Here is a 13,261-nt window from a genome sequence, read left to right as displayed (position 1 = left end):
GAAAAAAATTTAGTAAAATTCAGCATCTATTTATGATAAAAGTTCTTAAAGGCTATCTGTAGTAAACATCATGGGCTTCCTTTAAAATTGGGAACAAAAAAAAAATGCTCATTCTCATCTTTCTACATAGTTAAGCCAGTATTTCCAACACCAATAAATTATTTATTCCATTTTTTTTCTCACTGACATTTGATTCTACCTTTACCATATGCAAGTTCCCATATGAAGTCCCATATGTAGTCTTAGACAATACATAAGCAAATAGGTATGAAGATTTGAAGAAAGAGAATGAAACTGTTGTGACAAATGGCATGATTTTTACACAGAAAGCCAAGGGAATCAACTAAAACTAGTAAGAATTCAACAGGTTTTCCAAGTATGATTAATTTACCAAAATTTTGGTTTTATATACCAGCAACAAGAAATTATTAAATGTAATAGAAAATAAGGTACCACTTGTAATGACCTCAGAAATAATAAAATACAGAAATATTACAAATGCAATTTGAAATCTCTCAAAGTATTATAGGAAGTCCTACAAATAGAAGAGAATCATGCTCATAGATTGGAAGATTTAACCATGTTAAAGATGTCAGCTCCCAGTTGAATCAAAAATTCTATGTAATCTAGTTTAAAATGCCATTCGAATATTTTGGGGAGCTGGGGCTGTAGCTCAGTGGCAGAGCGCTTGCCTAGCATGCATGAGACACTAGGTCTGATTCCAGGCACCACATAAAAATAAACAAAATAAAGGCATTCTGTCCATCTACAACTATAAAAAAATTTTTTTAAATATTTTGGGAAATGGGAAAATAATTTTTAAAATCTGTAAGGAAGAATTAAGTTCATGGATAGCTAAAACAGAAGAGCAGAGGACAAACCTCACTGCTAGATAATAAAATATAGCAAGAGCCATGGTAATTACAACAAACAAAAAAGACAAATGGAACAAAATAGAGTTTAGGAAGACACCATGCACAGTATATATTAAAGGTAACATGAAAAGACAGGGAGAACAAGATGGATTATTTAATGAGAGCTACTAGCCATATATATAAATACATTAAAAAATTAGATCCCTTCCTTATATAGAGATGAACTCCAAGATGATTAAAAATCTAAAAAGTCAAACACAGATCAGCTGAGTGATAGAAAAATGCGTAAGAATATATTTATGACATTAAGGTAAAGATTTTTTAATGAGAGAATCATAATTTAGAAGTAGAAAAATCACTACAAAATTAAAGATTTGTGTTCAACAAAAGGCATTATACACAAAGTATCAGGAGATTTTTATTCAGTGCCTTGATGACTATGACACACAATTCTCAGGCTTATTTATCTTAAATTTTCCATCACAATGAATGACAAAGGTGGTTGCAGTTGTGATCCCAAGACTATGGGTTCAGTCTCCAGTACCAAAATGTGTGTTTGTAAATAATAATGACAAATGCCCATGTAGTGAACCTTTTCAGAATATTCTAGCCTCATGGTTTTTTGATCCTTTCTACTCCTGAGATTTTCTTTCGTATCTTACTAGGTTTATAAGATTGTTAAAGACCAATAACCTCTTTCAAAATACTCTCATTTCCACATAACCATCAAATTGATCTTCAGCCAGTCATATTTTGTGTTATTTGTCCTCACTTTTCACCTGAATTTTCAACATCTTTCTAAATTTACCTAGACCCCCCAGTCTTCCACAATAGCCACTTTTGCCAGTACTCTTTAAACCTGCCTATGCACATTCTTCTCCATACCCACTGGCTACTCTGCAGTCCTTGATCTGTCCAGCCATCTCTGCTTTTACACCTGGGCTTTTCAAAGAAGCATTGCCATTCCATACTACATAAAACTTTCTTACTTACCTGCCACGCACGTAGCAATTATTTTAAATATCTACCTATGGGCTTTCTCTCCTATTCCCTTGTTTTTGTTTGTTTGTTTTGATGGTGGTGGTGGTGCTGGAGGATTAACCCAGGGCCTTCCACATGCTAGGCAAGCACTTTATCAGTGAGCCACATCCCAGCCCCATTTCCCCTTTGATACTATTCCAGTCTTAATTGTTCTCAAATCTGTCTAATCCCTGGCTTTTCACTCTCTGGCTATGATTTCAACTTCCAATTATCTGTAAATTTCATTTTTGATTATCACTCCCCTTTAGTGTGTACCTTCTTTCAAAGTCATCCATTCTTTTCCCATCTTTCTTAAAGGAATAATGACCTTCTGTTTTTTCTAAGGTTAATAGTCTACCTGTTCTCTAGATTCTGTCTTCTGTTAAATATCTTTCAGCTATATAACAAATTGAACCTAGATGTACTGTACCACTGGTGGGTTGGATTACATCTTCTACTCTTTCTTTGTTTTTGTTTTTTTTTACTTTGAGAGAGGGTTTTTCTCTAACTTGTTCAGGATGGCCTGGAACTTGGGATACTCCTGCCTGAGTCTCTTAAGTAGCTGTAATTACACCTGTACCCAGCTCAGTATTTTCTTTTTTTACTTCCTTTTCTGACTGTAAATTTACTTAGTTTTATTGTCTTTTCTCATGTTTCCGCTAAAACTGTCTAACACTGAAGTCATCAGTGCCTAAGATTGCCATGTACTTTGGTCTTTTTCCATTTTTACCTTACTTTACTTTGCTATAACTGTAAATAATAGTGGTGGCTTCTGGAGCCATCACTCAATATAATGCTTTTCCCTTGCTAATTTAATAAAACTTTTCAAACTCTAGATAAGTCTCTCTTCTTCTAATACCTCCATTGCCTACTTTTTCCCTTTGGTTAATGTTACCATTGATTCTTCATTTACGCTTCTTATTTATGTGAATTCCCACTTTTGTTTCAAAGATGTTCATCATCTCTTATCTGGAATAGAGACCATTACTAGAATTCTATTTCACCTTTTTTTTTTTTTTTTTTAGTTGTAGATAAACATAATACTTTTATGTGGTGCTGAAGATGGAACCCAGAGCCTCACAAATGTGAGACAAGCACTCTACCATTGAGCCACAACCCCATCCCTCTATTCCATCTTTTACATCATTGCCAGATTAATCTTCTATACATAAATCTTTTTTTTTTAGAATACTTAGTCAGTCGTATTTTTTTTTAATATTTTTTAGTTTTAGGTGGACACAATATCTTTATTTTATTTTTATGTGGTCCTGAGGATCGAACCCAGTGCCTCACAGGTGCTAAGCGAACACTCTACCATTGAGCCACAACCCCAGCTCCTTTTATACATAAATCTATTGGTGCATCTTTCCTATTTACATCTCTTGAAGGTTGTCTCTGAAATAACTTCTGCATAATGCACAAGGCTCATCATGATCTCATCTTTGTGACCCTTTTAAGCATTTATATCTTCTTTCCCACATAAATTCTGAAATCTGTAAATTAAAATATAGCTATTATGAGTGTGTGATTTGAGTGACACAGCTTGCAAACATGACAGTTATATGGGCAAAAATTTTTAAATAGGTATAACATATTGCTTTCTTTAAATAACTGGTTCCCCGCCCACACACACTGGTCATAGAGTCTCCTATATACATACAGCAATCATAATGTCTATTCTATTCTGCTGCCCTTCCTATCCTCCTCCCATAATTTCTCTCTATCCAATCTAATGTGACACACTTTTTTTTTTTTCTCATCACAACATCATACATGTATTCTGTATAGCGATGAGGGTCTTTTTCCATCTTCCGTGCAACTCCCTTTCTCCCTCTTTTTCCCTCCCACCTCTCTTCCCTATTTAGTGGTAGTCTTCTTCTCATGCTCTTCCTCTCTATCCCATTTTGAGTCACCCCCCTTATATCAGAGAAGACATTCGGCATTTGTTTTTTAGGGATTGGCTAACTTCACTTAGCATAATCTGCTCTAATGCCATCCATTTCCCTGCAAATACCATGATCTTGTTATTTTTTAGTGCTGAGTAATATTCCATTGTGTATAAATGCCACATTTTTTTAATCCAGTTATTTTTTTAATAAATGTTTTGATCTTAGTTCATTTGGCCCTCCTTATCAGTGGGTTCAACGTCTGCAGTTTGAACCAACCACAGGTAGAAAGTTTTCAGTGGGGAAAAATTATATCTGAAAATGCAGGCTTTTATTATTCTTTAAATAATATGCTATAATAACTCTTTACACGGCATTTACATTGTATTAGTAGTAACGTAGAGATGATTTAAAGGATTGCCTAAGTTATAGACAATACTGTGCCATTTTATATAAGGAACTTGAGCATCTGCAGATTTTGGTATCCATTGGGGTCATAGAACCATTTCCCCACAGGTACTGGTAAACAAGTGTAGTACATTAAGTACTATATGGAGCATACATAGATCCAAAGACTGGGTTCATAATATTTGCCTGGAGTTGAAGCAAGTCATTTGTTCCATATCTAGATTTCCTCTTTAGAATTAGAATGGGTAAGTGGCCATATTTGTATATATTACAAAACTTCTTTTTAAAAGCCAATATGAGAAAGTATTTTATTTGTACATTAGCTATCATTTGGAACTTTTTCTCATGGTATATATAATATTACTTGTTCCATCCTCTTTCTGGGGAATATCTTGTTTCTCTCAAGAATAAACATTCTCTTTCTAATTAATTCATTTGTAATTCCAGGAAAACCGGGAAATAATTTGGCAGATTCATCAACTCATTCAGTTGGATGTCATGTACAAAGGTGAGGATAAAGTAGTTTTTATTATAGATTATCTGAATGCTCAAATTAAAACAGAATTTCATTAGGTTACTAGAAATAATTTGGTTTTGTTTTTGTTTTGGTAGAATTGAAGTTTCTGACAAGAATACAGCCACAGAACTTGGGAAAAAATTGGAAGAAACCACAGTTCCCTTCTCAGTTGAGAGTGTAGTTCCAAGTAGCAAACCTTTTGAAAGCCACAGACGTGTGCTCTGTTTTGATAGTGCTGCTTCTCCTATGGCAAATACACAGGGACCTAATCATAAGTTGGTATCCCAAGACAAAGAAAGGAATGAAACTTCCTTTCCTCATCTTGACTTACCCATTGTATCCTCTACCTTAAAACCCCCTTCTAATAATGCTACCAAAAAAGAGAGAGAGAAAACTCCTATGCCCAAGATTTTATCTAAATCAGAAACTGCTGTTAGCCGGCATACCACCATAAGAGAAATTCAGTCAGAAAAGAAAGTTACACCAACAGAGATGGTACTTGAATCTTTCCATAAAGCTACAGCTAATAAGGAGAATGAATTATGCAGTGATGTAGAGAGGCAGAAAAATCTAGAAACATCAAAACTATCTGTTGGACAGCAAAATGGGAGTTTACGGAATGAGAAAACTATAGCTTCTTTGCAAGAATTGACCAAAAAACAAGCTACATCCACAAATAATAAAAATGTCATTTCAGTGGGTACAGCTGTAAAGGATCTGAAACAAGAACAAACTAAATCTGCCTGTTCCTTGATTACTGCAGAAATATTACAGGATGTTCAGTTGCACAGCCCAGTAAATAGGCTAGCTGATACTAGTGATTTGCCTGTACCCCGGACACCTGGCTCAGGAACAGGGGAAAAGCATAAAGAAGAACCTACAGATGGTATCAAAGCCCCCTCTAACAGGCGTTTTGGTGAAGACAGTAGCATACCCAAAGTAATGATCCCTCCTGTAACTCCAGACTTGCCTGCTTGCAGCCCTGCCAGTGAAACAGGCAGTGAGAACAGCGTAAACATGGCTGCCCACACACTAATGATTCTCTCTAGAGCAGCCATCTCTAGGACTACTTCTGCAACTCCTTTGAAAGATAACACACAACAATTTAGAACATCTTCAAGAAGCACCACAAAAAAGCGGAAAATTGAAGAATTAGATGAGCGTGAGCGAAATTCTCGTCCTTCTAGTAAAAATCTTACAAATTCATCAATACCAATGAAAAAGAAGAAAATTAAGGCAAGTTTGAAAGTTTTAATTTCAAAACCATACTTTTCCCTTCCTTCAGTACTGAGATTAGGTAATTTAACATTTTTTGCAACTACTACCTGACTTGAGTCAGGACAATGTGGAGTCTTGACTGATAAAATACATTTATATAGCGGTTTTTCTTAGTCATTGTAAGAAATTATAAAGATGAAAGAGCATTTTTCAGAAAAATTAGTAAGGCGTTAAACTATAAATGTTTTCCTTGGGAAAAGCAAGTGTTTCAGTCAGGTAGGACCCAAGTTTTTTCATGAGAATGACATAAGGCATGAAATATTGGAAAACTGCTATTATATGAAATTACCAAGTAAAACACCACTGTGTTCATGTCTTCTTTTCCATAACTCTTAAAGATGTTAATGTGGTGGAGCATTGGAAAAATTAAATTTATCTTTTTTTCTTGAACCATGGTTGTCTACAGGAAGATATTGCCAGATCATTAATCTTAGTGGTGAAATCTATTTATTTTAAAATTGTTTAGCTATTTTTTTTAGTAGCTGGGTTGAATAGAAAGAAAGTGATTAAAATGAAGTATAGCTTCAGGAAAAGAATCTGGATTTGAATCCTGTATTTGCTGTTAATAAATAGGCTTTTTTACTGACCATGTTTAAGTCTAGCTTCTCTGACTCTCAGCCTCATCCTTTTAACATGTTATTACCATATATATTACCTTGTGGTCTCAGAACATAAAATTTGAGTATATAAAGTACCTGGTATATATTCAGTATTTGGAATTTGTTACTCTTAGTATCTGTTAGAGCTTTCTGAGATTTTTGGTTTGATAGTAATGATCACCTTATAGAAAGCACATTCTATCTTGTGTCATTCAGCATTCAGACACTAGGATTTGTTTATTGCCTTTTGCCCAAAACTAATGTTGAAGTATCATTAAAACATTTAATTAACTTTGGGTTTATAAAACTTGCCTCTGTTTCTCTGTAGAAGTAAAATTGTGTGTGTGTGTGTGTGTGTGTGTTTTGCTGAGGATTGAACCCAGAGCCTTGTAATTGCGAGGCAAGCATTCTACCAACCGAGCTATATCCCCAGCCCCCTAAAATTCTAATAGACTAAATAATTTTGGCAATTTTAGTAGTGTATGGAAGAACCCAATATAATGTTTTAGATGACTTTTTAAGAAAACTGACTTCATTTGAATTTATTTTTTCTTTTTTTTTTTTTTGGACAGAAAAAGAAGCTACCTTGTTCCTTTCCAGCAGGAATGGATGTGGACAAATTTTTATTATCATTGCATTATGATGAGTAAACATCCCAAAAATGTAAGAACTAAAGTAGCTGTTTAAAACTTGTATCCCTTAAACTCTGAGTGTAGGGAATGGGATATTGACAGAATCTGAAAGCATGACCTGCACTTTTATTGTACTGAAATTTCACTTTATATCTAAATTATGCTGTTTTTGAAACAGCTTTCTAGTTTGTAAATAGACTTCCTTGGTATATTTTATTTTAGAAAAAACATTTGCAGAAATGTAAGTAAAGCCAATCTGCAAAACTGTATAGCTTTGACTGTTGCATATTGTAAATATTATGTAAATCTTGTTAAAATAGCCTAATGTTCTTACACTGTGTTTTTGACTTCTTATGATCCCTCACTGAGGCTTATTCATCTGGAATAGTTTCTTATTTCTTTTGGGGGAAATGATGCTTATTCTTATAAATTGCCTTCATTAATTGTTCAACAGGACATAGCCACTCAGCACATAAAATGATAACCACCTCAACTGGTAGTAAAGTATCTAATCAAAAATCAATAGTTTGATGGATTTTTTTTTCTACAGTCAGTACTTTACCACCTCTTATCATTATTGCAGTTAAAACTATATTACCAAGATTTTATACTTTTTTTCTTCTAGTCATTCTGTTCTCTTTGTTTTAAAGAGAGAATTTTGAAAACCATTTATTGGGTGTTCTGATCTTTCATTTATAATTTCTAAGATCTTTTTCAGAACATTATAAGTGGTTACACTATTGAGCCATAAAAAGTTGAGTTTTGTAGTAGTTGAGATTTCTTGGCATATATAAACTTTTCCCCTAAGCACTGGGGATATAAAGAATTGCACTAATTCATGTAATTCTCCACATACTAGTGACCAATGCACATTTTAATTTAAATCTTGTATTCTATGTTAAAGTTTGTGTGGAGGTTTATCTTCTGGTGTCCTTTTAGAAAGTCATACCCATCATAAGATGTAAAAAGAGAAATCATAGTTTTATATTTTAATTTAGTTTCTCCCAAAATGGGGTGTGTCAAATAACTATATCTATACTGAGATATAGTGCATTGTCTGTGTGTTCCTTATAAAATATTATAAAGAGTTACTCTCAAAAGGTCCTTAAGGAGAGTGAGAGAGGTGCCTTCTCTGTATTGGACTTACACAACAGTCAAGTTGAAGAACTGGTTTAAACTTTTAAGTGATAACAGAACTTATAATTAATACCTAACCAACTGTGCCTAGATATTAAAGTATGTTCTCTTAAGTGCTTTCTGTTTAATTATCAGTATATTAGGATTTCTTTCCTATAGGTGTATATTTTGTTAAAAAGTCACTTTACTCAACCATTTTTTTGTACTGGACCTTTAAAAAATAAATCCATCTTACTTTAACATAATAGTTTTCAATGTAGAAATCATGTCTTAACTTTACTGGACTTTAATGCAGAAATTTGTTTTGTAACAAATTTTTATGATAACAATGGTTTATTCCTAAAGAAGAAATATCATACAGTTAATGTTTATCTAACTCAACTTGATACTGTACTACAGTTAGGTTTAAATAAATAATTTCATTAACTTCACAAGTTTGAATTACTTTATGACAGTCCTTTTTAGAATTCTATTGGCAGTCCTAGTTAGAAACTTTTAAGTTTTTTGCAAATCAGTTCATTCTCGCTTATTCTTTTTGAGGAATTTATATAATGCTGGAAATTACAGATTTTCTTCTCATTTAACTAATATTTATATGTGCTAGGTACTGAGAAATACATATGCGAATAAGATAACTTTCTTCAATCTTTTAGTTAACTACCCAGGAGCCACTAGATATAGTCCAAAGACAACTTGAACATTTTTATGTTTAAGAGCTAAAGCATGATGCTCATTTTACCTTTAAAAGTCTAAATGTTCTTGACTTTTTCTCTTGTATCTGGTAGCCTGTTTTAACAGTCAGATGCCCAGAGACTGATGTATGACACAAATGGCAATGTGTGGCTATTTTTACAACTACCTGTAAGGATCCAGTTGGTAAATTGGACAATTCTTAATTGTTAATATAATCAGTGTGTGCAAAGTTTGAGAATTCTTGTAATAGGACTATTTTATTATTTTGGTCCTGAACATTGTTAGAGCCTTATAATATTGTGAAACTGCACATGAAAAATTAAACCTCAGCATTCAGGCAAAAGTTAGATATCGATATCATGACTATTAGGGAAATAAAGATTGGTGTTTTGATAAGGAATAATTTCCAAAGCATATTAGTATATATGCTTCATTTATTCTTTACCAAGCCACTGTCTTACAGGCACAGGCCTACCTTCTTGAAGTTATGTATCAAGTTTGACCTTATTATTATTATGTTTCCTTTTTATTAATATTCATTATCACTGCAGTATACTTTAGTCTTTTTTTTTTTTAGAAAATTTTCACTATGTTGAACATATATTATAAACATAACTTCCTAATATGTTTTAAAGGATTTTCTAGTTTGGGCTATTATATTCAAGTACAACAATGGGCCTTTTTTCTTTTTTTTTTTTTTTTTTTTTTCTTTTGTGGTGGTTCTGGGGATGGAACTCAGGACCTCATGCATTTAAGAAACATTTTAGAGAGTATAATTACCCAATCAAAAAGTGTATTTTTGAGGAATATTAACACATTTTGCCAAATTCTATCCCTAAACATTATATCAGTTGATATTCCTGCCAGAAAATTGTTATTTCTTCCATAGCATATGTTTGTTCCTTGTCAGAGGTATATTCGAGGCTTTTATTTCTTTAATTTGTTAAAATTAGGAGGTAGTTTCTAATCCACATATATTGTTTGGTTACCTAGCGTGAAAAAAGAATCAAAGTTGTTGATGGACCTTTATTTTATTTACTTGTATGTGGTGCCAAGAATCAAACCCAGCACCTCATGAATGCCAGGCAAATGCGCTACCACTGAGCCACAACCCTAGCCCCTCCCCTAAATAATTTAACCACTTAGTGTAATGTGTTAAAATAACATTTCCCTTTCTGTAATCATTTATTTATAATGTCTTCGTCGTATAGTGATTCACAATCTCTTATTTACAATTCTAAATCCAAAAGGTTTCTGACAACCAATTTTCTTTCCCCTTAACATCAGAACTCATTATGGCAAATTACATGGCAAAACCTAACCTGAAATGACATGAAACTACAATCTTTATTTCTTTTGGTATGAGTTTTCATATTCTACTATAAAAATGGTAGTGTGTTTAATTAGAATGCTATTCTAGCCTTAAATGGAGCATGTGATTACATACATTGAGTTACTATTTAGAAATAAATTCTGAATTATGAAATCCAGCTAAGTCTACAGATTTATAATCAAGGGACTGGGGTTGTGGCTCAGTGGTAGAGCACTTGCCTAGCAAGTGCAAGGCCCTGGGTTCTATCCTCAGCACCACATAAAAATAACTAAATAAAATAAAAGATATTGTGTCCAACTACAATAAAACAAATATTAAAAAAATAAGAGATTTATGATTAAGAATTTTGAAAGCATATTAAATTTATACACAGATACACATTATACTTTAATGTATAGAGTATTTTATGTTATTATATTGATTGGTTGACATAAAATACTTTGGCAGTCCAAAGACTGCTTTTTGATTGAATCATTATAGTTTTTACATATTATACATACATAGGGCACAACCCATTACTTTTTTCTTTTGTTGATGGACCTTTACCTTTTTATTTATTTTTATGTGGTGCTAAGAATCGAACCCAGTGCCTCACACATGCTAGGCAAGTGCTCTACCACTGAGCCATAACCCCAGCCCAACCCATTACAGTTTTGATCCCCATTCTTAAACATGATGTGTAGTTAGTTACACTGGTTGTGTGTTCATATATGAGCATAGGAAAAGTATGTCTGATTCATTCTACTGTCTTTCCTATTCCCATCTCTCTTCCAAATTAACTTTAGGATCACTTGTATTAGTTTAAATTAAAATTCTACTGGAATATTGATTTTAGAAGTATATTAATGTTTCTGGGCAGGGTGGCATTTACCTGTAATCCCAGTGTCTGAATAGAGGTAGAAGGATCACAGATTCAAAGGCAGCCTCAGCAGCTTAGCAAGAGCTTCTCAAAATAAAAAATAAAAGGCTGGGGATGTGACTTAGTGGTTAAGTGCCCCGGGGTTCAATCCATGGTACCCCCAAAAAAAAGTACATTAATGTTGTAAGTTAATTGATACTGAAAGAAGCAAATGGCAAGTTATTATGGTAAGTATCATTAAAGTTTTTTAGTTATCCTGTCCACATAAATTTTTAGGTAAAGTGGTTGTTTCTTGTTAGCTGCTACTTGTAGAGAAGCTCTTCATTCCACAACCATTTTAAACTGGTAATAGCAGTTATGTAAGGATGTTATTCCTTTATTAATGTAAATTTTTTAAAATATTCTTAGGTGGACATAATATCTTTATTTTACATTTATGTGGTACTGAGGGTTGAACCCAGTGCCTCGTGCATGCTTCACAAGCACTCTACCACTGAGCCACAACCCCAGCCCCTAATGTAAACTTTTAACAGGGGCATAACATGTAAACAGAAAAGAACTATTAAGTTCATACTCTTCAATGAATTTCTCAAGGTAAACACACATAATCACCAGATCAAGACTGGAACTTTAGCCATTCTGGCATACACCTGAATCCCAGCTATTCAGGAAGTTAAAGCAGGAAAATTATAAATTCAAGCCTCGTCTGGCATTTTGGTGAGACTCTTAACTATATAAGTGAATTCTTCCACTGTATATTTTTAATAATTATTCATGTTTTGTAGAATTCATTCTCAATGCTGTATATATATTTTGATGTGGTAAATCACACTTAATCCATTTTTATAGATGATAAACATTGAATTATTTCTTGGCATATTATGAATAGAACTGCTGTCAATATTCTTGCACGTGTTTGGGGGGATATATTTTCAGCTAGACATAAACTTAGAGTGGGATGCTAAGTCACAGTTGTATTTTCCAAAGTTATTCAAATTTTTCCATTTTCTAAAGTAATTGTTCTACTGTATTCAACAGTGTAAAGAGTTTCACTTATTCTACACTATTGCCAGTGCTTAATATTTTCATTTTAGCCATTTTGGTGGAACTTGGTTTTTCCTGCCTAATCAACGTTTTTTTCCAATACTTATTGATTATTATAGGCTGTCCATATCTTTTACTCTTTTTTGTATTAGTTGTCTGCCATTTTCTTAGTGATTTGTAGGTGTTCTATAATCTAGATAGAAGTTCTTTATCAAATATCTGAGTATTTTCCATGTTTTTCTTATAAAAACTTTTTGGGTGGGTGGGTACTGGGGATTGAACTTGGGGGGGTACTCAACTACTGAGCCACATCCCCAGACTATTTTGTATTTTATTTAGAGACATTCTGAGTTGCTTAGTGCTTCCCTTTTACTGAGGCCAACTTTGAACTTGCGATCCTTCTGTCTTAGCCTCCTGAGCTGCTGGAATTACAGGCATGAGCCACCATACCCAGCTCTAAAATCATTTGTTCTCATATTTTGATTGGTTATCCATCTGGAATTAATTTTCCATGTGAATATCCAGTTTAACCCAGCACCCTTTATTAAAAATACTATCCCAACAACTGCATTGTCCTTTTCCTCTATCATAGTTGGTAAACTGTTTATGTGTATGTTTCTGAACCCCAGATTATTCCATTGGTCTTTTCTTATAAGTTTTGCCTATAACAGACTGTCTTAATTACTATAGGAAACCTGTGTTATGTTCCAGTTTCCATTTATATAACTAAGTGAACTTTTTAGCACTCATGGGTTTTCTAGTTTATTTATTTATTCAGGACCTATCTTCTGTAAATTATTTTCCAATTTTATTTCTTACTGCACTATTAGCATTGCCAGTACAATTAATAATGATCAAAATAGGCTTCATTGTCTTGTTCTTTGTTTTGTTTTATTTTATTTATTTATTTATTTATTCTACTAACAGGATTGAACCCAGGGACACTTAATCACTGAGTAATATCCCCAGCCCTTATATAT

General features: G+C 33.3%; 1 protein-coding gene across 2 annotated transcripts in view; it reads left to right on the top strand.

The window, feature by feature from the left end:
* Npat (nuclear protein, coactivator of histone transcription) overlaps positions 1–8,597 on the top strand; it is a 50,621-nt gene extending 42,024 nt beyond the window's left edge. For both annotated transcript variants that reach the window (XM_071616671.1, XM_027930730.2), the window contains 3 exons: positions 4,637–4,697; positions 4,802–5,942; positions 7,156–8,597. In XM_071616671.1, the coding sequence (XP_071472772.1) occupies positions 4,637–4,697; positions 4,802–5,942; positions 7,156–7,233 (1,280 nt within the window). In that variant the 3' untranslated portion in view covers positions 7,234–8,597. The remainder of the gene's footprint in view (positions 1–4,636; positions 4,698–4,801; positions 5,943–7,155) is intronic.
* The last annotated feature ends 4,664 nt before the right edge of the window (positions 8,598–13,261 follow it).

Source organism: Marmota flaviventris, chromosome 9 (assembly GCF_047511675.1).
Source record: "Marmota flaviventris isolate mMarFla1 chromosome 9, mMarFla1.hap1, whole genome shotgun sequence".
In the NCBI taxonomy this organism is placed as follows: domain Eukaryota; kingdom Metazoa; phylum Chordata; class Mammalia; order Rodentia; family Sciuridae; genus Marmota; species Marmota flaviventris.
Note: the sequence above shows the minus strand (reverse complement) of the source record. Positions and strands in the feature narration are given on the sequence as shown.